Source organism: Rhododendron vialii, chromosome 10a (genome assembly GCF_030253575.1).
Source record: "Rhododendron vialii isolate Sample 1 chromosome 10a, ASM3025357v1".
Lineage (NCBI taxonomy): Eukaryota > Viridiplantae > Streptophyta > Magnoliopsida > Ericales > Ericaceae > Rhododendron > Rhododendron vialii.
The window spans coordinates 37,204,597-37,230,668 of NC_080566.1; the positions used below are offsets into that span (position 1 = coordinate 37,204,597).

Below are 26,072 nucleotides of genomic sequence, written 5' to 3' on the forward strand. Positions count from 1 at the left end.
CATCAATCGCTTCGTTCTTTCTCATTATGTATCAATTAGATGATTAATTTGACTTTGTCCAAGTTATCTGTAATGAATTTCGTTGTGTAAGTGCCGTTAAGTTTTATCAGTGCAATACCTCTCATTTTTGTCCCCCCCCCCCCCCCCCCCCCCAAAAAAAAAAAAAAGCAGCATACGAGTTGTCAGTTTTTTGTTTATTTATTAAAAAATAATAATAATAACACATATTTGGTGACCATAATAGTTTTTATTTTTTTGGCTGCCGAAAGTGTTCTCAAAATAAATGAAAATGAGATTTTTGTGTTTCTAGAATTTTCGTAAACTAGTGGAATTGATTATGTATTTTGTAAACAAAAACAGTAACACAAACATGTTTATGGTGTTTGTTTCAAAAAATATCAAAAACAAAAAAAATTGGAAATAACAACTTTTTCAAACAGAAGCCTGAAAGATGATTATTTTTTATATTTATTCAAGAAATATTTTACATGTTAATTTTGCGTTAATTTTTTGAAAAGTCATTAATTTGTCTCGAAAAGAAGATCTAAAAAATGAAAATTTATGATCGAAATTTTATTAAAATTTGCCAAAAAAATATAATCCAAAACAAATAGACTTTTGGATTATTTTGTGTTTCCTAAAAATTATGGTTTTAGTTAGGTTTCATTTCTTTTACCCCTCTTGTCAAGATGAAACAGTTTTACTCTACCAAAAAAAAATTGATGCAAATATAATGGAGTAGTAGAAAATGATAATAATAATCATAATAATCATTTTAAATTATTACAGCGAAATACCCCAAGTAATTTTTGTGTGCTGGGTGGGTACCACATCACCCGATGATGTGGTGCCGAGCACCCACATTCGGATCGTCCAAGAATATGTTGGATACACTCTCTCTCCTCTTTCTTATTCCAAATCCGAACAGTCAAAAACCAAAATAAGTATATCATGCACTAAGCGAGCACCATGTGGTATCTGCTAGGCACCGAAAAATGTCTCATCCATCAGGAGAGAGAAACTCATTCCCTCGTCTCATCTTCCTCCCTGTCCTCCTCCTTTTGCAGACAGAATATATCTTCTTCCATCACAATTCCAAAAGCGCTCTCTCTCTCTCTCTCTCTCTCTCTCTCTCTCTTCCATCCGATCCTCGAGAGAACTGAAATCCTCTCTCCTCCTGAAGCCTCAAAATTGAACAACAAAAAACCCATCAAAACCTCTCTCTCTCTCTCTCTCTCTCTCTCTCTCTCTCTCTCTCTCACGCACACACACACACACACACGCTCGCGCGTTGTTATATCAATCCCTCAAGTTACTCCTCGATCCGATCTTTCCAATTCGAAATTTTCTACTCGACGCAGCGAATTGGGCAAAACCCCCCATACATCCTTCTCCTCTCCCTCGCTCTCTCTAGATTATATATTTATATTTCTGCTACGTAAAGAGATGACAGTTTTTTTTGATAAGTGTAAAGAGATGACATTCTCAAAGGAAGCTTCCACATCCTCCCACCAAATCACCGTCCCTCTCGAATCCACCCCTCTCCTCCCCAAATCCCCACCCCCTCTCTCCTCCAACCCCAAGACCTTCGCCAACGTCTTCATCGCCATCGTCGGCGCCGGCGTCCTCGGCCTCCCCTACACCTTCAAGCGCACCGGTTGGATCCTCGGCCTCCTCACCCTCTCCGCCGTCGCCCTCCTTACCTACCACTGCATGATGCTCCTCGTCCACACCCGAAAAAAACTCGAACAATTCGGGAAATTTACCAAAATATCCTCCTTCGGGGACCTGGGTTTTATCGTGTGCGGCCCCATAGGCAGGTTTAGTGTGGACGTGATGATCGTGCTTTCCCAAGCTGGGTTTTGCGTCAGCTACCTTATATTTATAGCTAACACCTTAACTTATGTCTTCAACTGTTCGACGAAATTCCCCAGTGGAAATTTTTTGGGGATGTCGTTGAAAGCTGTTTATATTTGGGGGTGTTTTCCGTTTCAATTGGGTTTGAATTCGATACCCACTTTGACCCATTTGGCTCCCTTGAGTATATTTGCTGATGTTGTTGATTTGGGAGCTATGGGCGTTGTGATGGTGAAAGATGTAATGATTTTCTTGCAACGAGAAAGGCCTGTTTTGCAGGCATTCGGTGGTTTTTCGGCGTTTTTGTACGGGTTGGGGGTGTCTGTGTATGCATTTGAAGGGATTGGGATGGCTTTGCCGTTGGAATCGGAGACGAAAGACAAGAAAGAGTTTGGGAAAATTCTGGGTTTGTCAATGGGTTTTATTTCGTTGATGTACGGAGGGTTTGGGGCATTGGGTTACTTTGCTTTCGGGGAAGAAACAAAGGATATTATCACTACCAATTTAGGGCAGGGGTTGTTGAGCAATCTGGTGCAGTTGGGTCTGTGTGTGAATCTTTTCTTCACTTTCCCGTTGATGATGAACCCGGTTTATGAGGTGATGGAGAGGAGGTTTTGTGAATCGAGATATTGTGTGTGGATGAGGTGGGTTGTGGTTTTGGGGGTGAGTTTGGTGGCACTACTGGTGCCTAATTTTGCTGATTTCTTGTCCCTGGTGGGGAGTAGTGTTTGCATTGTGTTGGGGTTTGTTTTGCCTTCTCTTTTTCACTTGATGGTGCACAAGGAAGAGATGGGTTGGAGTGGGATGGCTTTGGATGGGGCAATAGTGGTGTTAGGGATGTTTCTAGCAGTGTCTGGAACTTGGTCTTCCCTCTTGGAGATATTTGGAACCAAGGCTTGATCGAGATTGAAATTCTTGTTCCAAATTGCACTAAAAAAATGATGAAACGAAGTGTGGGTAGGGTTGTTTTTAGCAGGGTCTGGAACTTGGTCCTCCCTCTTGGAGATATTTGGAACCAAGGCTTGATCAAGATTGGAATTCTTGTTCCAAATTGCACTTCAAATATGATGAAACGAAGTGTGGGTAGCTACTTTTGTTTAAGAGGAATTGTGAAACAAGGTATTTGTGACTTGTGTTACGTGGCTTCTAAGATCATAAATGGATTATTTGGTTTTGTTTCTCCTTTGCCTTGTAGCGATTTTATACTGAAAGTGTGTTTCATCTGAGAATTTATCCTTGCTACTGAGTACAAGTGATCTCTTTTCAAAGAACAGGTTGCTCCATGTTTCATGTTTGAATTGCGAATTAGAGTAGGTGTTTACCCATCAGAATGGGAAATTTTCCCGTTCCGTTTCGAAATCAATAATGCTATATACACAACAATCCAAACACAGCACCATCCACAATTCCTTACAATTGCAATCCAAATTGTCGTAGAACAGGTTGTTACAAGTGATTACTTTTATTCATCGGAATTCATGGGTAGGTACTACTCCAACCGCACAAAAAAATCCTTTGGGCCGGCTTAGACTCGAGAGTAGTCGAAATGTGTGTAGGCTGGAAAAAAAATCCTTCGGGCCGGCTTAGACTCGAGAGTAATCGAAATGCGTGTAGGCGTGTAGGCTGGTGGTTCCTTTCATGAAAAAGGAAAAAAATTGTTCCGATTATGACAAAAGGAAAGACCTTGCGTGCACAGCCAATTGCAAGGTGGGATTTTGACTGGACAAAGCATTTGGACGGTCAAAATCGGAGACGCAATCTCCTTGTTTTTTCAGCCAGCACTTTCCCAGCAAATTACATTGATAGATACTAGTACATACAAGCACCTTTTCATAGGGTTCGATCTCATCTGTTCCAAAAATTGAGGGATTTTTGGGCAGTTAAATTGTGCGATTTTTTTTTTATATTTTAAATTTAATGGTCAGAAAATCCCTCCGTACAAAGGCAAAGGAATTTTCGGCAAAGAGGATCCGGCCTCCCTTTCTATATGCATGCATGTACCGAAATTTTGTCCAGGTGACATAATTGAGTTTTGCTATTTGTCACTTTCCCCATTATTCAGAGTTCCTTTTTTGACAACTCGTTTATTTCGTCGCTTCGTGGAAGCATCACAATTCACACATGCAAAACACACTTTCTCATAAATTTGGTTACTCTTTCTTTATTTCATCTTGTAATAGATCCACGAATCAAAGAGTTTAATCTCATTAGGGGGGGAGCAATGCTAAACACAGCTTTAAAATATTATGTTCGGAACAGTTCAATGCACATCGGTCCTATGCATCAAACGATTATAAACACAATTGTGTTTTAAAGTTGTGTTCATAGACTCCCTCAACTCAGAGTCCCCCTCCCTCTCACATTTTTGCAAGTGGTTGGTGATTCAAATCTTCACTCACATCTCTTTTTATTCATTCATGTAAGTCCTGACTTTTTAATCGTTCATACAAAAAAAATCAACTCAATTGAATATCAATAAATACTTTATGTTTAATTTTAGGTTAGATTAAAATGCTGATTTTTTTTTTGAACAGCCTAAAATGCGGATTAATAGCTAACGCCTAACAGAAATAGGATGGAGTTAATACCAAAAAAGATGTAGAATGGAATTGATTCTCTACAAAAAAAAATGTATAACTAATCAAGCCCTTCAAACCTACGTATTGATTTCATTTTGTATCCTTGTGATGAATGAAATTACTTTTGTCGATAAAAAGAATCAAGCCCTTCAAAAATGAATCATCAGCTATTCTCTATAAGCTTCAATTAAGTGAGGAATGCAACAATGAGGAACCAAAACAAATACAACAGATACTTGTCCATACAAAAAAGTTCGTTACAATGAAATAAGGACATCCAAATTAGAGAGAGGAACAAATAGAGAGGTGGATGAAAACCAAGCCACAAGCTTCAAGTCTTGATTAATGAATAGGTATCCAAAACAACTTGTAAAAATATACATGGGTATATGGTACACGTCTAGGTAATACAGTACAAATTGAACCTAAACCAACAGGAAAAGAAAAGAAAAGAAAAGAAAAAAAAGAACTCTTCATTACTATATATAAAAGAAAGATGAAGAACAAGGGGAAACCAAAATCAGAGCGCCAAAAAATAGATGTGCTAAAACCATAAATCACGAGCTTCAACTCACTGTCACTTCGTATCTGAATAAAGAACCGATTACGATACCCAAACCCACAAACCTCGCATGCCGGCTTCAAAATGGGAACCCAGAAAGCGAATACGAATCAGAAAGATGTACTATCACCAGACTAAAAAGCCCTCCATTGATCTGAATCTCTCCTGGGAGTTTGAGTCTCTACTGACGTCTTAAACGGTCCACTTGACCCAAACGGATCAGCATCATCAAAAGAGTGGAAACCGCGGGTATCATCAGAGTAGTCTGCGGTGCTACGGATAGAATCAAACCTAGCATAGTCTTTAGTTGGGAAGAACCCCTGACTATTAATCTCAGAGTCTGCAGTGCTTCTGAACGAATCAAATCTTGCAAATGAGTCTTTTGGTGGGAAGAACCCTTGATTATAGTCAGAGTCCCTGGTGCTGCTCATGGAATCAAACCTAGTGAGGGAACCCTGAGTTGGAAACCCTTGATTATAGTCAGAGTCCCTAGTGCTGCTCATGGAATCAAACCTACTGAAGGAACCCTGTGGTGGAAAACCCCCGGTGCTTTCATTGAAGGAATCAAATCTTGAGAAGCTGTCAAATGCATGCTCTTCGTTGCTATAATTATAAGCTGGGGTGCTTGGAACAGAATCAAATGCAAATGTGCTCTTCTGTTGAAACAGGTTGTCTGACAGTGGGGTGCTCGGAACAGAATCAAACGCGAATGTGCTTTTCTTTTGGAACAGGTTATCAGCCTGTGGGGTGCTTGGAACAGAATCAAACGCAAACGTGCTTTTCTTTTGGAACAAGTTATCAGCCTGTGGGGTGCTCGGAAAGGAGTCAAATGCAATCGTGCTTTTCCTTTGGAACAGGTTGTCTGTCAGCGGGGTGCTAGGAACAGAATCGAATACAAATGTGTTCTTTTGATAAATGTTGTCTGCCTGCGGAGAGTTCCCAGAATTGAATAGAGGGGTGCTCGTAACAGAATCTCCAAAGGCAAATGGGCTCTTCCTTTGGTGGGAGGAATCTGTCCTTATAGGAGGTAAACCCAAGTCACCAGCATCAAAGAAGGCACTTCCACTATAATCCATTGCCTGATAAAACAATTCAGTTAGAACGAATAAGCAATGCAACTAAAAAATGTCACATTCATAACGAAAATATTGAATAATGAAGTTTAAAGAACTTTTAAGCAAATAAAAGGGAGTATGTTTTCCCGTGAAGAAGTGGATAAAAACCACAAGATAGGTGGTTATTTGCCAACACCCTCTGCTAGTAATCAATGTACTATTTTATTTTGAAATTGTCCAATCATTTTTTTATTTTACAACCTTTTAGTGGGGAAGGGGGTGGAAATACATTGCTCCCAATTGCGCAACTTGTCTGTGCATACCTCGCGAGATAAGTTCAAAAGAACACTAAACCATAAACGCTGGGGAAAGGACAACATTCCAGCACCATAGAGAAAAGGAGGGAAGTGATCGGAGTGAAATAATTATATAGAATGAGGTGACAAACAATAGTAACATCCGATTAAAGCATGCAAACCTGCACTGAATAAATCTATGCAATGCACAGAGCAAAGTACCTCACACATCAAGAAGTGTTCATATACCTTCGTGGGACCAGAACCGAAGTCCCAGGCCGAGTCAGTATCATAATGAGTATCAAATGCACCCAAGCTTCTTTCATCAAAACCTTTGTCCCCAGAGAGCACAGATTCAGCAACTCCACGTTCACTGTACTTGTAAAATCATGGAGAACTTCAGATAAACGGGGGAAAAAAAGGGTTTTGTGAAATATCAAGTTGTTTGAGATATTCGTACACCACTATTACTTTGAGATATATGGAAAGATCAACCTCTCCCATGGACGTAGTCTAATAGAGCTGAACGACATAAATCTAGTGTCTTCTTGGTTAATGGTTCTTGTCTCCATTTTAGTATTTATTCAACTTTTTAGTAAATGCACCAACACACCATCTTCACGTAGATGGCATGGAAACGTTTTGCTTCTGTGCTAGAGCATCTGAAATGGAGGTTGGCGGAGGACAAGATAGGATGCCACGGTAATTTAAGGATTGGATATCATTAAAAACATGAAAGCCCATCAACAAGGTTTAAGAGCAAGAAAGATACAAATAAAAACCGTACCTCTGGTACTCTGTAGCATGGGGTGAACCATCTGCATTGAAGTTCTTTCTTGAATTAGGGGACTTCTGAGATGGGCTATCGACAGAATGGGCTGGACTTTCAGGTGGACTCCTAGCTACTCCCTCTTCATTGTGATCATCACCAGGGACCCTTTCCCCTCCATTCGGTAAGGTCTCTGACCTGCTATCAGAATTTCTTGATTGAACATCCACACCCTCTTTTGCTGAAGATGATTTTCCAACAGGCAAGGATTGCTGTTTGGGAGGGGCTATGATATTTTGCACATCAAGGCTAAGCTCTTTGACAAATGTGAACCCTGGAAGTGACAAGAGTTTATTGGAAGTACAATATAGTTATAGCTTACACACCATGGCTTCAGAATCCATATGGCAGAAAGTTTTCAGGAAAAAGAGTACGCAGATCAGAAATGGGAGAATTTGGTTTACACATCAAGAAGGGCACCACTAGGTGAAAGCTCATGATCATCAAAAAGTTTTCACCAAAAAAAAAAACACAAAAACAAAGAATAACTCAAAGGTGATTGTCACTTGATCCCCAAAGTAAACCGTTTGACATACCTTCATCTTCAAACTTATCCCAATTTTCGTCCCAATCTGCTGCCTCTTCTTGGAGTCCAGGTTGCCAGCCTTAAACAAACCAAAAAAATTAATTAATTGGAAATCACAACACAACAAAATCATATGCTCCAGAGTACATTTATTTACCAACATGGAAGCAGCCTTGTCAAAGGAATTACATGTCTTACTATTATAAACTCTGTGATAGTATGTCATGTGCTTCAAACAAACATAACACTTACAAAGATTCAAAACCCAATACAAACATTCCAACTACATAGCAAAGGATGTGAAAGGCAAAAAATGAGAATTACAGATTAAATGTTGATCTCATATGCCAATTACTGGAGTGACTGCTATCACCTAATAATAGAACAAACTCACAAAGTTATTCGGAACTGTAAGTTCTGAATTTAACCTCTTTTGGTTACAGTAGACGCAAGAAATTTGCCAATGCAAGCATGGAGCACCATAGATGAGGAGAACAATCTATTTCACCCTTTGCTCGTCATGTTTGTAAATAGTGTACTAGTAGATAGACAGTAGAATCTAGATCGGACATAGTTATTAACAACACTAAAAGGTAAGCATTGTAGAAAAAGTACCGAAAGGAAGTTCGACCAGTGTGGTTGGCTTTGCACGTAAACCATAACTTTTGCAACGTTCATTCAAGGATTTTACTAGCTCTTCAAGTTCCGATTGGATTCGATCGGCATTAACCTGCAGAGGCCAGAGTGCTGCAATCAGACAAAGTCCGAAATGGCCTCAACAAAGCATTTGGCTCTTGAATATACCTGAATATTATCAGGTTTTCCATCTTGCCCCATTTTGACAATAGCCCGATACAGCTCCATTTTTTTCTCCTACAAAATAGTCAGTGCCAATATATTACTTGTCTGACAGCGAAGTTGAGATTGCACACAGCAAAATAGTTACTGACCATCATTCTATGAAAAAAGGTGATAGATATACCTGAATATCACGAAATGTAGCCTCTTCAAGAGGTAATTTAGAGGCGACATCTCCAATCTGCTTGTATTTTTCTTCGTACTTCTTTGCAAGCGACTCAGCCTGAAAAATAACTTGGTCCATTAATCCATGAAATAAAACTTTCTGTTGAGGACATCGGAGTTCTGAAAACAAAAAGAAGTACCTCGCGTTTGTCCGCAGAAGTCCTTTCAATAATCTCATTTAGTCGATTGTCGCATCTGCTTTTGTATAAAATCTGAAACCAAATGGTACAACATTTAGCAGCACTTTGGTACAAATAAGCATTTTGACTTGCAATATTAGTCACTCAAAAAGAAGCCAGGTGTAAAGCAAAAACAAACAAAAACTGGTTGGGAATCACAAGCTTAGTGTTTTACCATTGTGCTTCTTTATTTATCTTACATATCTTGAATTCACTGAGTATTTAGATTGAGAAACTCAAGGCAGATATTCAGAACAAGTCACTCACAGCAGGAAACTAATTATCTAGTAATGGAAACACCATCAACGGTTTATTAACACTGTGTTGTGACAAACAAAGGAAGCCTTGACTAGATTGCACTACGGTATAGCTGTATATAACATCTGGAATTGATTATTCTGATGTCCTTCAGTATAATGTTGGAAGTCTAGAGCCACATCTCTACATTTGTCCAGCATCGACAGCAATAATGGATAAAATGACAAGATATTTATGCAATGGAAAACTTACTGTGATAGTGTAGAGAATGAGAATCAGTATCATCGCTTACCATTAATTTTAGCCAGAATGAGAACACAGTTAATTTTCTTTATTAGCAGGTTGAGGTATCCAAAAAATATAGGTTTACTTCTACTGACACCCCAAACCATCCAAAAGAAGAGGTCTATATTTCATTTTGGATACAATGAAGTAACGAGCAGTTGGAGTACACATGTTGCACACCTTTACAAATTCCAATACCATGCAGTGTTTCCTTAAGTCAATCAACGCTGTTACTAAGAAAAAAAGTAGTAATGTTGTACCAAGAAATGAAAGCTCACTTAGAATGGGACATGCCGATCAAAAACACAAACCTGTGAAATAGAGAATTAGAATACTTGCTTTCTCACACTTTCGTTTTTCCATGTTATAGATCTGTGAAGACAACCTTAAAAAGGTACAAATTCCGTCCAGTCTAATCTAAGATGTATTTTCATCAACTCTGACCATAAACAATGCAATTTCCTACATTATTTTTGGATCAATATCACATGTATCTGCTGCCCCATCATTATCTCAATCAGGATATCCAGTTCCCGCCCCACACAGAGAAAAGCATACCCTTTTCTCGCCCTTATCCAATTATGTGCTCAGATTAATTCTGCCTTAGAATGTAAGCATTTAATTCATAATACGAAAACCAAAATTTACCTACAGATACATCAAACATTTCATTTATCCATCAACAAGGCTAAAAGGTGTAGAAGGAAACATTGGAGAAAAAACTTACAAGTTCCTGCATCTTGGAGCGGTAGAACTGGTTCTTCTCCCTAGCATCTAAAATTTCCTTCTCCAATTCTTCTACCTGTAATTCAAAAAGGAAAAAAAAAAAAAAAGTTGGATATTACCGAAAAAAATTGAAGTTTTATTTTGCACCCACCAATTAAGTGATGCCGAAAAGTTAAATTGATGCAGTTTCACCATGTCAACAATACAACAAGCAATGAAGTGACCCTAGCGATTGGAAATCTGCGCCGATTGTCAGGTACCCATCCCTAATGACAAGGGTTTGGGGATCAGGGGAGAAATAATTGGGGTAGGGTCAGATGTTGCAAACTAAGTTGCAAAACCAATGCGGGTTGCTTCCAAGTTATCATAGTACACATCAAGGTCATGTTTATCCCCAAAGTCTAGGAGCTCCCATCTGCCCCCTTCTCTCCCTAAGACTCCTCAAATACCTTCTCTCTTCACCAAACATCCTCTCTGTTTCAATATTTTGAGGGCTAAGGAAAATTCTAGGACTTGAATCGACCACAATAGTCGCTGCTTGATTCCATGTATAATGGCATTTGATTTCCTTTTGGCTTTGTTTGGAACTTGGGGATGAAAGTGGAAAAGGATGAAAAATAATTAAGAAGAAAACGAGAGGGAAAGTTAAAGAGAAATTAGAGGAAAAATTGAGTTTGTGTTTGAAATTTTCTCCTCTTTCCTTAACAACCAAACAAAGGAAGAGAATTTTTTTAAAATTTTCCATCCATTTCCCTTCCATCCCCAATTTCCAAACCAAACATTTAGAGATTTAGTTTAGGAGACTACAACTTAAGTCTCTTTATTGGAAAATGTGACTTAAACCACTTCATGTCCCCTAATAAGATCCGAAACAACTTAAATTCCCAAATCCCATGATAAAGAGAAATAGACAGTAAATTTGGAGAAACGGGATGTACCTTTTTATTTGCCTCAGATGCCTCTTGGAACTTGGAGTTCAGCAAATTCTGCTCCTCTTCACTAAGTTGGGTCACAAGATGCTTCTCCAGAACTGGAACTTTGGACTTCTGCTGAGCAGGCTGCATAGCGTCATCTGGCAGAGGAACAGGAACTGGTTTTGGTGGTCTTCCTCTAGCAACATGAGTCACAGGCGGTGCACCAGGCCTCACTTGTGCCTGTTGCAAACCTACAATATACGCAAAAACATGATCAAAGAGATGGCTAAATTACTTGATGATGATGGGTAGTCAAAACAGACCTCAAAATACTAAATAGTCATACCTGGAGTAGGTCTCCAAGTTGCATTGCCATAAGCAGCAGCAGGTTGACCAGAGGCAGAGAACAATGCCTCATCAAACATACCATTTGGAAGTGTTTTGGGGAGAGGGCGGCCATCCCTATACCGTTCCATCAGATAAAGTGCTATACAGAATTCTCTGACAGAAAGCATGCTGTCACTATCTTGATCAGATAGATCCCAAACCTGCTTTAAGATCTCTGAAAACCAAAGAATAACAGCAGAATCAAGACAATACTACCAGGGAATATAGCAACTGCCTCTCAGGACAATAGTAAACAACAGAATATCTAAAATATTGTCAATGTCCACATGCTCCCCTACTAATGAGTTTAAGGTAACACAATCCGTATGTTCTATATTTCGTAACAATATTAGTCCATACCAAAAAAGAATAAAGGAAATAGGAGTTGTTCGCCTAGAGGCACTTTACTGGTCCCAAGAGAGGATTATGAGAAGTTATTATGGTTCCATAGTCTTCCACTTGCCCCAAGGATGGGAACCAAACAACCAAAACACAAGTAATGAATAAGCCCTCCATTTTCAGCCTTCAACACCATCCAAACTCCTATTTTCACCTCTAATGCAAACTCCTATTTTCACCTCTAATGCCAATTGTCCTACATGTGAAATCTAACTGTATGTCAAAAAACAGACTTCCATTCAAGATGTGCACTTCTATCAAGGACTCCAAACAGAGCTTCATGCACACTGAGTTCTGAGTACCAAAAGACAATTACCTACTTGACCCACCATACATCCCGAATAAAACCTCCAAAATGGTTTCCTTAGATATAGCATTTTGACCTGGACCTTTATTATTTTTAAGCAGTAAACAATACATATTAGGACCCACATCCTGAAATATGGACTAATAGTTGGCAAATACAACTCAGGTAGCTGTTATAAACCCAGAAGCCAACATAGCTTATCACCGTAATATTCATGGAACTGGCAAATACAACTCAGGTAGCTGTTATAAACCCAGAAGCCAACATAGCTTATCACCGTAATATTCATGGAACACCGGCTCTCACAAGTTGGCAACTAAGAGTGTAAATCACTTGTAACAATTGTCATATGTTCAGAATATCATCCAGTCCTTGTAAATTCAAAACTTTAGAAGGTTTACACCCAGAAAAGTACCTACTGGAAAGTATTAGCAAACCACTTTCTGGTCTATCTGTAATTTACAGTATAAGGAGAGGACCTGCAAAATATAGGTTATTTATACTCACAATTTCAACTTTTAGAACCCAAGGGCCAAGAGTCTTTATATCCCATTCCCACCCCTCAGTAGTCCATGAGAGAAGAAAATTGTCATGAGATTTTAAGGCATAAAGCTCAAAGAGCTCAGTTTGTGTGAAACTCACACATGTCACAACCCTAGTGTTAAACTAAGCTGAACAGGCCTTGACCCAAATTATTTGTGTTTTTTTGGATTTCTCTCGTACTCTCATTCTTTCAGCATCTCCAATTATGTTCAGCCACTCATACACAAAGCACGTCAGTCAGTTGACAATGCACAAGATTATACAATATAAACTAAGTACCTGAGATTTCTTTAATTAAACACACTTTGACTTCCTGAGATTACATCAATAGCTAGTTGTATCCCTCTTGTAAAACCATCTTGCTTAGCTACGTATCTTCTTAACACGTGTTTTCATGTAGTTGGCAATGTAGAAATCTAAAAGAATCATATATCTGAAGCAGAGAGAAAAACGTCAAAGGCTATGGTGTAATGCGGTTCACATTCAAAATCTATATAGAACTACAGAAGTACTAGTCATTTGTTGCAAGAATCCTAGTTTGGCTGTCGGTAATAGAAGATTACAACTCGGGCCCAACATCAGGATTGGTCCCAAGCAAAGTCCATCCACTCTAACAAGCTAGATTCCTTGAAGTAGCGTCCAGCACAAACCTATAGTGCTTCGCTGATTTTCCGGACAATATATTTATACACCCATACATTAACAGAGTCTTAAAAAATCAAAGTGATCAACTTCCAATATAGGATTAGAATGAAGCAAATCCTACCTCGTGGAAGCCTCCAACTTAAGAAAAGGTTGCGCGCCTGTTCACCAGTTATTTTTCCATCTCTATCAGTATCTACTTCCACAAATACTTTAGTGTACTTCTGAACATCAGACTGAGTCATCCTTGGCCATGGAACCTGGGATTGGCCAGAAGCAGGAATTCCAGCCGCAGCAGGCAAACCAGCATTAGAGGAATTAAAAGCTGTTGAACTCTGTACTGAAACTTGTTGGTTTCCATTGACAGTTGACTGAACTTTCTGATTCTGACTGCCCACAGGTTGCTGAGAAAATGCATTCTGTAAAGATCCATGTGGACTTGGCTTAACTGCAGATTGAAGCCCAGTGGAGGCTGGAACAATGGCTGGTGTAACAGGTAAGCCCCCAGAAGAAGATGCAGGTAAAGGTGCATCTTGCTTTGGTTGGGACGAGGTTACTGAAAAGACATCTCCAAATACAGAGTCAGAAGCAAACCCATTCCCTGCATCAGCCAGCGGTTTGGAATCCTTAGCACCCACGTGAGAGGATGGCAAAATTGGATCATTAGGTTTCGGTGCAGCAGGTTGCACCAGCCCAGAGTTTGCATTTGGTGTAGGTTGTGCAGAGGTGGTTAATGGCATAATCCCTCTGTTAGCAACTTGAGTAGTCACTCCTGCTGGGGAGCCAGCTGTCATTCCACCTAGCCAATCGGTGGAGACGTTTGTACCTAAAGCTTGAGAAGCTGCAGTAGTACCCATCCCAGGCATTCCTTGACTTCCAACAACCTGCTGCGAGCGAAAGGCAGTATTCGGAGTTGTAGGTCGAGGTGGTCTTCCCATTTGATTTTGCTGAGGTGGAAAAAACTGTGGACCCATGCTTGCATTTGAAGGTACCGGGGGCCCTCTAACACCCATATTTTGAGATGGTGATTGAGCAACACCACTCAACTGTGGGACTGCTGCGCCTGCTGCAGGATTCGATGGAGGTGCAGGGACAGCTGAAAGATTTATCTGGGGAGCAGGAATTTTAGATGAAGCAGGGCCATATAGTGCTGCCTTAACCATGTCTGGGGTGAGTTCTCGCTTACTTTGAGCCACCGTGACAAGTTTAAGAGCATTATAGAACTCGGCTCTGCCAAGGAAACCAGTTTTATGTTGATCAGCATGCATCCATATCTGCATCAAGAGTGAACAGATGATTGCCAGTGAGAAGGGAATTGCACAAAAACACATAAGGAAAGCTTTCCAAAGAGTTACAGAAGTATCCTAAGTAATCACAACTTCCTTCTAATAAGTATCTTACATAAATGGACATGTTAACAGGTCTTATCCAAATGCATGATCCATCAATGCAAGAATCATGCGTATTTTGACAAAAGGGGGGCAAATTATTTCTTTCATTGCAGAATGATCAGAGACCCCATTTGCTTAAAATAATCCTGTTCATGTAGGAAGACAAAAGGAAAGCAGCAACAGAAGGATCTTACAGACATCTCTTATGCTATTTATTTACCAGCATCAAAACTGCAGTGACACATTCACATCTATCTATCTAATAAATTACTCAAACCACAACACGCTCAGCAATACATCTTTTTCCCAAGATAAAGAAACTAGAAAGTGAAGAACCATGTTAGAACTCCTATTCTTCCTCTCTAGGTCCAACGTTTTAGGTTTTCCTTATGCTAATTTTCAAATTCAAGTCTCAGGTTTAAAATTCAATCACAACTTACCAAACCAAACCGAGCCTTACGTCCCAATCACTTGGGGTCGGCTACATGAATCTGTTTCCTCCATTGGACTCTGTCAAGTACCACTTGTTCACACAGACCCATTATACTCATATCTTTGCGCACTACAGCATCTAATGTCAATGGTCTACCCCTCCCCATAACATTGCTACCTAGAGTTATCCTATCCGCTCTTTTAACTACTGCATCTTTTGGTCTACAGTAGATATGCCCAAACCACATTAGCCTATTTTCCCTCAACTTCTTCTCTATAGGTGCTACACCTACCATCTCACGAACTGTTTCATTTCTAATCTTGTCTCGTCTAGTCTTACCACACATCCACCTCAACATTCTCATTTCTGCTTCACTCATTTTGCTCACATGTTGTTTCTTAATAGGCCAACATTCTGTCCCATAAAGCATCGCTGATCTTATGGTAGTTCCATAGAATTTTCCCTTCAATTTTGTAGGTACTCTCTTGTCACATAGTGAATTTTCCTACAATTCAATCACAACTTGCAATAAAAAAACAAAGTGGATCTAATACACGAACCAAACAAAACCGAACCAAGCCTTAAGCCCCAATCAATTGGGGTGGAGTACATGCATACCTTATCTCCATTGAGCCTTGTTGAGGATATCGTGTTCCGAAATATCAAACAAACCTAAATCCGCTTCAATTTTGGACTACCCCCTTAGTGCTACCCTCTACGGTGTAAAATTAAATCCCTCGGTAAAACCAGGAATAGTGTTTCTTACATGGTGCCATGTATAATTGCATCATAACAAGAGAGTTTATGGCCCTGTTCTGTCATAAACTCGAACTACTAGATATGCTCCCTATGTAAATGTTTTATACAATCAGAACAGTCAATGCAACATAGGGAACACTTCACCAAGAATAAACATACTCCATTTCACACAAAGGATAGTTAATTCACCACATAACTAGCGAAAATGGATGGATAAGAATACAAAAAGCACAATTCAGTACACACTCTAAATCATGGTATCCACATTAGTAGACCCAATTAGATCGAAACCAGAAAACATTGAGTAGAAGAAAAATCTGATTAATTTCGAATAGATCTACTTTCCGCCCCACCATTCCCAATTATACACCTGTATCTCTATCTATATATGAACCAAGAGATGAAAATTCTGAGTAAAATCGCAAACTGTTTTGAGCCTTGTTCTGCTATAAACAAGAACTACTAGTTATGCTCCCTATGTAAATGTCCAACTAATTTATACAATCAGAAGAATTAATGTAACATAGGGTGCACTCCACCAAGAATAAACATACTCCATTCACACAAATTCTCAGCGTGTAGTAACTTTAAATCTTGAATGTGGTTCTCTGACAGGTAAGTCTACAGTATACGATTAAACCACAACTTGCCATCAAAACCTTAATCGATCTAACACTCGTGTAAATTTAAATCACAATGCTAAAACCAGGACAAATGTTGTTAAATGGTAACCACATACACATTCATCATAACATGACGGTTTATGGCCTTGTTCAGCCTTTAACTCAAACTACTAGTTTGCTCCCTACAAAAATGTCCAACAATCCATACAATCAAAAGAGTCGATGTAACATAGGGTACACTCCACCAATACTAACTTCCACATAAAATTCCACGGTGTAGTAACTTTGCTTCTCGATCGTAACCCTACGGCACAGATGATAGTGAATTCATGACCAAATACCTAGTTTAGATAACTTAGGTGTCTGGCCAGCTTACGCGCACCTCGACTAATCCTGAGTACTAATCCCACCACTCCTGACGGGGCCCAATTAAAGCCAGAGCAAATGCCCGTAAGAACATCTCCAAATACTAGTGAATACCAATGAATTGGAATAGAAAATGTGATTAAAGTATCCACATTAGTAGACCTAAAACGTGAACTCATGTGTCTGGACCAGCTTACACACACCTCAACTAATTCGGGGTATTAATCCTGAGTACTAATGGGACCCGGTTAAAGCCAGACCAAATGCCCCATACGAACTGGCCCATCACCAAAACACCGAGTGAATACCGACGAATCGGAATAGAAAAAGCCACAATTCAGTATACTCCGCGTCTGATCAAGGCATCCACATTAGTAGCATTAGTATACCTAATCGGATCGAAAACCGGAGAAAAAAAATTCTGAGTTGAACGAAGTACCTGAGCAAGTACCGGTTTGGACAAATTGGAGCCGAGGAAGAACGAAACGGCCTCGTTCCCACTGATCCGGCCGTCGCGATCCAAATCCGCTCGCCTGAAGTAGGCGTCGAATAGATCTACATTCTGCCCCGCCATTTTTTTTTCTCCCAATTGCGTATCCTTGTCTGCGCAAGAGAATCGAGGGATTGGAGTGGTTTGGGGGAATCGAGGCGGGGGAGAAAACGAGGGAATGGAGAGTGGAAACCCTAGTGCCAGACCGGTGTGGAGCAGAGAGATTGGAGATGAGAGCGAGAGCGTGGGATCGGGCGTTTGGTCGGTCGTATGAGAGAGAGAGAGATGACGGTAGGAATTTTCAACGGGGACTTTGATGCAGAAAATCAATAATACTGAAATAATTTGGCGCACACCATAATGCGATCGGTCCTCCCATTTTATTTTTGCTTTCTTTGATGGCTGTACTGTGACAACACACGGGCTGACAATGACCTTCGACCCCGTCGTGAGCGTTTGAGATTCAAGCTATGAATTCGACCCTGTCGTGGACGTTCGAGTTTCAAGCTAGTATGAATTACCCTGTTAACCCCTGTCGTGGGCTTTTGAAATTCAAGTTATGAATTAATGCATACGATGTTGAAAAAAAAAAGAGGGTGATCATAATGAAATCCAAAATACATAAGCTAAATTACAATATGGCAGTAGTAGTTATACAAAACTTTTACGTTTCTATCGATGCTAAGTGTAAAGAGAAGTTTGGCTTTATAATTTTGGTGGATTATCTATGGGAATTGATTTCTATGCTCTTTTTTATAATCACAATCCTTTTTTTGAATTTTAATGTTGAAAATGTATGTATTTTTTTTGCTAAAAGACAAAAAAAATGAGTGTGGATATAAAAAAAAATGAGAGTATAAATCAATTCTCATTATCTTTTTATCTTCATTTTAATTTTTGTTGTCTTCGTTAGATTTCTATTAATTTTTGTGAATTACTCCGCTATTTGTTTCAATGAGAGAAATCTAAGAAGTAACAAAATTATGAACGAAATCCTTTTCTTTCTTTTTTTGAAAAAGGACAACAACAAAAAAAAATTGTGTTTCGGATTATTATTGTCTTTAGCGAATTTTCTTAATATAGTGATTTTCACACTTCCTTTTATGAGAAATGCACTCCATTTTTTGTCTTTTTAGTAAGCTTTATTGAATTTTATCCATGTTGACTAGTTTGGCTCTATGAATTGGGAGAAGACAACTATGCCCTTTGCATCATCAAATGAGGTGGGCCGTGTGGAACATTCGTTGAGTAATTTAAAATTTAATATTAAAAAGACTATGATGCCCTTGTTCCACTTGAGTTGAAATGTGGGTATTACTAATTATCTTTCTTATATTACTGTATATTAACACAACAATAGTTGGACAATCGTATTTAGTTGGCATATATTATTTAAGCTGTGTGGATCCGCAAAGCCGCAACAATAAGAGTCAAACGTAATATAATAATTACATTTAATAATGTTAGAGCAAGGAAGTTACTTTGATGGTTAGCATAAAGTAATTGACGATGAAAACAATCGAAATTATTCGAAAATAAGTTTCAAGACACTAAAATATGAGACACGTAGAACCAGATTTGATCTAAAAGCACCTCAAATCCAGTACAAACAGATTTTAAACCATTTTCGGCTTCTATAAATTCCTAGAATATCCAAATATGCTGGCAAAATTTTTGACCAAACAAGAAGAATTATTTTTGAAAGCCTAAAATCTTGATAGAAAAATACTAGTAGTTGATTGGTATGGAACAACCTCACCCTTGTCTTTTCTCTCCTAGGATAGGATAAAATAGAATAAGATTTTTTTGATCTGGAAGATATTTTCTTTAGATAAAAAAACAAAAAGTGGATTGGAATGGAATGGAACAACTCCCACCACCAATTTACTTCATCCGTCGTATTGTTGGTTCAGTTTGTAAAATGATATTTTAAAAATAATATCTTTTAAAAATAATTCAAACTTTTTTCATAAATTAAAAAAATTCATTGATATCTAGTAAGTTGTTGAAAAAAATTAAATCTTTCTAGCAAAAATTGGATTATGTTTTAAGATTTCGTTTTGCTGACCGCACAAATATTACAGGACGAATGTGGTACTTCATCACAATCCTAAACCCAAAATTGGAAGCATCGACAGAGAGGTGGCGGTTTGCTCTCTGAAAAAGGAGAGAGACAAGTGGAGAAAGCCGCGTGGGTAAATTGCTATTCCCCCTCCCCTGACACCACACCACTCCCAGCCCCACCCCCTTTTTCCGGCACTACCCCCGCCCGCCCCCCCCCCCCCCCCTCACAGTTTTTAATTTCTTTCTTTATTTAATTACTTTTATCTTATTTATTTAATTTTTATAAATACACTATTTCTATATGAAAAAATATAATTCAAGAATTAAGTGCTTCAATTTTCAATTTAATTTGATTGGGGTGAAGATCGTATTTTTTTTTATCATTTTATTCTAAATGGTCATAATGAATTTTTTGCTCTAAGACCTTTCAACGAGCACCCTATGATTCATTATTTAGTTTCAAGATTCTCTTAGGGTGTCCATTGAAAGGTCTTGAAGCCAAAAATTTATTACAACCATTTAAGATGAAATGATCAGAAAAATAACATCTTTATACCGGTTCAAACTGATTGAAAATTGAAACATTTATTTTTTTACACTTATTTTTTAAACTATTTTTTTAATATATAAACGGTGTAAAAAAATAAGTGTTTCAATTTTCAATCCGTTTGAATCGGTTCAAAGATATTATTTTTCTAATTATTTCATCCTAAATAGTCGTAATAAAATTTTGGCTCTAAAACTTTTCAATGGGCATCTCTAAACTAAATAAGGAATTCTAGGATGCTGCTCGTTAAATGGCCTTAGAGTCAAAAATTTACTACGACCATTTAGGATGAAATGATCATAAAAATAACATCTTTGTACCGGTTCAAATGGATTGAAAATTGAAACATTTATTTTTTTACAATTATTTTTTTAATATATAAATGGTGTAAAAAAATAAGTGTTTCAATTTTCAATCCGTTTGAATCGGTTCAAAGGTATTATTTTTATAATTATTTTATCCTAAATGGTCGTAATAAATTTTTGGCTCTAAGGTCTTTCAATGGGCATCCTAAGAGCTCTAAACTAAATAAGGAGTTTTAGGATGCTCGTTGAATGGCCTTAGAGCCAAAAATTTACTACGACCATTTAGGATGAAATGATCAGAAAAATAACATCTTTGAACCAATTCAAACGGATTGAAAATTGAAACACTTATTTTTTTACACCGTTTATACATTAAAAAATAGTTAAAAAAATAAGTGTATTCTAAAATTTACTACGACCATTTAGGATGAAATATTTAGAAAAATAACATCTTTGCACCGGTTTAAACAGATTGAAAATTGAAATACTTTTTTTAACTATATTTTTTAATATATATATATATATAGGAAAAAAATAGTTAGATTAATTTTTAACTATATTTTTTAATATATAAACGGTTTAAAAAAATAAGTGTTTTAATTTTCAATCCGTTTGAATCAGTGCAAAGACGTTAGTTTTCTAAGCATTTCATCCTAAATGGTTCTAATAAATTTTTGGCTCTAAAATCTTTCAATGGGCACTCTAAGAGCTCTAAACTAAATAAAAAGTCTTAGAGTGCTCGTTGAACTGGTTAATGTTGTACTTATATATATTCGTTTTTTTATATAGATTTTTGAAAGCATAGAAATATATTAGCTGGGGCGCAAAACGTTGATCTTAAATATGGTATTGTGGTGGTTAATTGAAAATAGAATTTCAGTTAATCAAAAAAAAGAGGAGGAAAAATAGGAAAGAAAGCAAATAAAGAAAAAATTGAAAATTAGAAAAAAAAGAAGAAGAAGAAAAAAAAGGAGCGCGGGGGGTTAAAACGGGAAGGAGGGGGTGGGGTCGGGAGTCGGCTGTGTCAGAGGGGGTGGGAAAAGCAGCTCTCGCCATGTGGATTGTGGGGAAAGACCAACACACAGTATTAACCCGGGCCCCTCCTCGTCAGCTTCCCCTTTCTCCTTATTTCCTTTGGATAACTCATGTGTCCGGGGTCAAATTTATGCATATTTCGATTAATTTTGAGGTTAATTTCACTGCTTACTCACGGGAAGTCTAACTTCTTTGAATAATTTTGGTGTTTGGATTAACTTTTGCGTATCTCGGTTAATTTTGAGACCGCCAATCTCACTGCTTATTTGCGGGAGTCCAATTAAAATAATAACTTAGATGTCTGGATCAATTTACACGCATCTTAACTAATTTTGTGATCAATCTCACTGCTTATTTACGGAATATGTTCTACTAACTAAAATAACTTATTTTTTGAGGTAAAAATAATGTATTGGGTACGAAAGAAGGAAGAATCTCGTAAAATGAGAAATAAATACTTAAAACTTGGCGGAACGGAAGGGAAGGACCGAAGGAGAGAACCTTCTCCCTCTACTACATCCCTCCGTACACGCATACATCTCCGTCCCCTCTCTCTCTAGATCATTGGCAAATCCCAACGAACAACTATACAAACTGATAAGAAAATCAGTTCGAAATCGGACACCGAAGAAGTGATAGTGAGAGAGAGAGATCATGTCGTGTTCGTCGTCCAGTGGGTCGTCGGAGGAGGAAGAGGGCGTGGATTCATATCGTAAGGGAGGCTACCACGCCGTGAGAGTCGGCGATTCGTTCAACGGCGGCCGTTATATCGCCCAGAGGAAGCTCGGGTGGGGCCAGTTCTCCACCGTTTGGCTCGCTTACGACACCCGATCCGCCGTACGTCTTTCCCCATTTCCATTATTTTGAACAGTTTTTAATCATTTCCCGTTTTTTTATTAATTGGATACAAACAATTTTTGATTGGTAGATTTGTCAATAACCAAGTTTAGGGCTGCTAAACGAACCAAAGCTACTTGAATCGAGTTTGAGCTCGTGTTAGTTCGTTCAAAATTTGTTCAAGATTGATAAACAAACCAAGCTTGAACATGTTTTTGGAGCTCGTTAAGATTTTAAACCAAGTTTGAACATGCTACTACTTGGCTCATTCGGCAAAATTCAAGCAGCTTGGGATCGGCTCATGTTTGGCTTGATTAAAGCTCGTTTAAGATCGATTCGTCTCATATAAACAAGTTAAGCGCAAACATATTTTCGTAGTTCGTTAAGTTTTCAAACCAAGCTTGATCAAATACCTGCTCGGCTCGTTTGGGCTCGTTTGGCTCATTTCTCACCTCGGTCTCTTCTTGTTTGTTTTTATTTATCTTGCTCCAAATTTAGTTTTTATTTACTTTAGGAGACGGATTTTCATTTCTGTAGTGGAATATTTTTGGAACTGCTATTTACACTTTGATGGTTACCCTAGACGACTAAGTCCTGGTGATACGTTATTCATGCGTATTTCTTGCACATCCGTTCAAATATTAGACAAACAATGATTAGTAGTAGGAGCAATACCTTGCTAAACTCGACCTTACAGATCTGCACTGCGGTGTCCTTTCGGGAAGATTGAATGAAGGCAGCTTACAAACTATTGATCATTGATCGGGCTAGTCATGAGGGGAAGTGTAAACCAATAGGACGAGCAGTTGGACATATGCATCCTCCTCCACTCGGCCGAAAAAACTGTTATTCCTGACGTGGTTGGCTATTCTCCACCTTTTCAAGTCTCTAGTCCACCTACCCGAGCCGAACCCAGCTAAACTCCGCTACCCTCTGCATCATCCCTAGCCCACTAGGCCTTTGCCACACCCAAGTGTGTGTCGATTTATCACCAGCTCTCTCACATGAGCAGTCTCTATTTCTCTCTGATCTCTCCCACAGTCTTTCTTAATTGCGATTGATTATATTCTTTTCAATCTTTTTACTTCTGTTTGCCTAGTAAGGGGATGGTGTTCTAGACTCTTGGAAATGAGAACACTGACTTAGAGCGTACGCCCACATTTGTTCCATCTTTAATCTTTTCTCTTCACTCCTGTAAATGAGAACAAGACAACTTTGGGTTTTTATTGCATACGCTGTTGACGTAAATTATGGAACCAAAAACCAGAAGCATGTAATTTCTCACAAAAAGGGTGTTCCTTCACAATTGGGTGCTTTCTAGTGGGGTCGTTTAATCTGAAAAGATAATCTATATGTTTTAGAAAACCCGGCCTCTGCTTGTTTCTTACATGAAGTATTCCTTTGCAAAAGGAACACCTGCTGGGAAAGTGTTTTGCGATCTTATGAGCTTCTCATTTGAGAATATTATACAATGATTTTGTGCTGCATCTTTTTTCCATGTTCTTAAGGTTACTAACATTATACTTGACCAGATCTGTCTCAGGACATATTGTACTGACGATATTGTTGTTTTTCTTCTTGTAGAGGTACGTTGCTCTTAAGATTCAGAAAAGTGCACCCCAATTCGCTCAAGCTGCTTTACATGAAATTGAAGTTCTCTCTGCTATTGCTGAGGGTGACCCCTCAACTAGCAAGTGTGTTGTAAGATTAGTTGATCAATTCAAGCATACAGGCCCAAATGGACAACATTTGTGCATGGTCCTTGAGTTTCTAGGTGATAGCCTGCTCCGGCTAACAAAATATAAACGTTATAAAGGTCTTGAGTTGAATAAAGTGAGGGAGATATGCAAATGCATTTTGATTGGACTGGATTATCTGCATCGAGAACTTGGTATAATCCACACAGACCTGAAACCTGAAAATATTCTTCTCGTTTCCGCTATTGACCCCGCCAAAGACCCTATTAGGTCTGGTCGCGCCCCTATTCTTGAAAAGCCTGAAGGGTATCCAAATGGCGGGGTCACAATGAATTTTATTGAAAAAAAGCTAAAGAGGAGGGCAAGGAGGGCTGTGGTAGGGATATCAGAGAGACGTGCTTCAGTGGGTGGGATAGGAGGAAATCCGACGGTAGAAAGATGCCTGAATGGGATTGATATGAGGTGCAAGGTTGTGGATTTTGGAAATGCTTGTTGGGCAGATAAACAGTTTACAGAGGAAATCCAAACAAGGCAATACAGAGCCCCTGAAGTTATACTTCGCTCCAGGTACTCCTTCTCTGTTGATATGTGGTCATTTGCTTGCATCGCCTTTGAGCTTGCTACGGGGGAAATGATGTTTACTCCCAAGTGTGGACAAGGATTTGATGAAGACGAGGTACTATAGTTTTGCCTCTTGCCTATAATACTGGTATAGTACCATTGTTATATGATATCTTGTAATTGTTGTTATGTGGAAATGAACGAGAGTAAGGCAAGCGCATTTTGACAGCCTCATTAATGTCTCTCTAAGATGATTGATATGAAGTTGACATCAAGTTTTCACAAGCATGATTCAGCAAACTAGAAACAGGAATAGCTTAGGCTAACTATAAATGATGACCATCATGTTGCACTTTGTTTCCACAGTTATTTTACTATCTACCTAATATACGTTTTCCTAACTTGTGAGAGAAGCTGCGTTAATACCCTTCATAACGTCAAAAGGGTATTACAGTTTATGAGACGATTACTCCCTACTGGAACCTATTTCTTTTTAGGATTTTGCTTGGCCGGAGTGTTTCCGTGGACCAACTTGTTACCGGAAATGGACTTCATTGTTCACCAAAAGAATCCAAAAATAAAAGTGACTTGGTTGTTGCACTGTGATTTGGGAGTACTATGAACTGAAAGGTCTCCTTAGCAACGGTATTTATTGTTTGCATAGGAAATATAAGCACTTGTAATTCTTCTTGGAACTGAGACTTTACACGTGATTATTTGTGACTCGCCCATAATGTGTGGAACAAGTTTGTTACATCAGAATGAACTAGCTTTGCCTGTTGGTGTGAACGAGTTTTTTGCCTTTTTTTTGGCAGGATCACCTTGCTCTAATGATGGAACTCCTCGGGAAGATGCCAAAGAAGGTGAGTCACCACATGACACGACACTTGTTGGCTGGGTATTCACTTGAATGTTTGCATGTTTTTGTCTTGAAATATATGATTGCATGTTTTCTTTTCTCCACCAAATGGTCTATATTAGAAGTCTAGTAATGACTCCCTACTTAAAGTTCTGCATATTATCCCCTCTTTTCAACGGGGAACCACCCAAGATGACGATTCCCATTTGTATTTGGTGAAACAGATAGCCATAGGAGGGGCCCGATCCAAAGACTACTTCGATAGACACGGTGATCTGAAGAGGATCCGGAGGCTGAAATACTGTCCGCTTGATCGTTTTCTGGTCGACAAATTCAAATTCTGCGACAGCGATGCTCGTGAGTTTGCAGAGTTTCTAACTCCCCTCCTCGATTTTGCGCCAGAGAAGAGACCAACTGCTCAGCAATATCTACAACACCCATGGCTCAACACAAGGAACCTGATCCAGAAAGAAGTGAAGAGTGAATCTAGTCTGGGAAAAGTAGAAGTGGGGATAAGCAAACTCCAGATAAAGGTGGGCAAATGAGGCATGGTTTTGCTCTGACCTCCTGCATGAGTAGTGCTTGTGATTTAGTTTTTGTATTCTGTTTTGTTGGTTTGACTTTTTTTTTAAATATTTTTTATTAACAAAGATGTAGAATATGAAATGATAATTGTGAGTAAATGAGATCAACGAGGAATTTGACATAGGTGTTGGTAATCTCTGCCTGTATGCATCT

General features: G+C 38.7%; 3 protein-coding genes across 3 annotated transcripts; 2 read left to right on the top strand and 1 right to left on the bottom strand.

Annotated features, from left to right (window-relative positions):
* The first annotated feature begins 988 nt into the window (after positions 1-988).
* On the top strand, positions 989-3,037 carry LOC131304107 (amino acid transporter AVT3B-like). The gene has a single exon (XM_058331213.1). It carries the CDS (start codon positions 1,447-1,449, stop codon positions 2,755-2,757), a length of 1,311 nt encoding a protein of 436 aa, XP_058187196.1. The 5' UTR covers positions 989-1,446; the 3' UTR covers positions 2,758-3,037.
* Positions 3,038-4,743: 1,706 nt separating this feature from the next.
* On the bottom strand, positions 4,744-17,782 carry LOC131304104 (uncharacterized). The gene is made up of 13 exons (XM_058331208.1): positions 17,379-17,782; positions 13,492-14,641; positions 11,436-11,651; positions 11,114-11,340; positions 10,177-10,251; positions 8,868-8,939; positions 8,687-8,785; positions 8,509-8,577; positions 8,320-8,434; positions 7,715-7,783; positions 7,137-7,452; positions 6,599-6,722; positions 4,744-6,077 (listed from the first exon to the last, which is right to left on the bottom strand). Exons 1-13 carry the CDS (start codon positions 17,511-17,513, stop codon positions 5,133-5,135), a joined length of 3,612 nt encoding a protein of 1,203 aa, XP_058187191.1. The 5' UTR covers positions 17,514-17,782; the 3' UTR covers positions 4,744-5,132.
* A 4,046-nt stretch (positions 17,783-21,828) lies between these two features.
* LOC131304106 (uncharacterized) lies at positions 21,829-26,040 on the top strand. Its single transcript, XM_058331212.1, has 4 exons — positions 21,829-22,217; positions 23,802-24,590; positions 25,291-25,338; positions 25,559-26,040. Exons 1-4 carry the CDS (start codon positions 22,035-22,037, stop codon positions 25,877-25,879), a joined length of 1,341 nt encoding a protein of 446 aa, XP_058187195.1. The 5' UTR covers positions 21,829-22,034; the 3' UTR covers positions 25,880-26,040.
* The last annotated feature ends 32 nt before the right edge of the window (positions 26,041-26,072 follow it).

Excerpts from the sequence above, each read along its gene's own strand:
- LOC131304107 (XM_058331213.1), top strand. The coding sequence starts at position 1,447 with ATGACAGTTTTTTTTGATAAGTGTAAAGAGATGACATTCTCAAAGGAA.
- LOC131304104 (XM_058331208.1), bottom strand. The coding sequence starts at position 17,513 with ATGGCGGGGCAGAATGTAGATCTATTCGACGCCTACTTCAGGCGAGCG. Across the intron at positions 8,786-8,867 it reads CTTCTGCGGACAAACGCGAG|GCTGAGTCGCTTGCAAAGAA; the intron begins GTACTTCTTTTT and ends GTTATTTTTCAG. Across the intron at positions 7,784-8,319 it reads ACTGGTCGAACTTCCTTTCG|GCTGGCAACCTGGACTCCAA; the intron begins GTACTTTTTCTA and ends GGTTTGTTTAAG.
- LOC131304106 (XM_058331212.1), top strand. The coding sequence starts at position 22,035 with ATGTCGTGTTCGTCGTCCAGTGGGTCGTCGGAGGAGGAAGAGGGCGTG. Across the intron at positions 24,591-25,290 it reads AAGGATTTGATGAAGACGAG|GATCACCTTGCTCTAATGAT; the intron begins GTACTATAGTTT and ends TTTTTTTGGCAG. Across the intron at positions 25,339-25,558 it reads TCGGGAAGATGCCAAAGAAG|ATAGCCATAGGAGGGGCCCG; the intron begins GTGAGTCACCAC and ends TTGGTGAAACAG.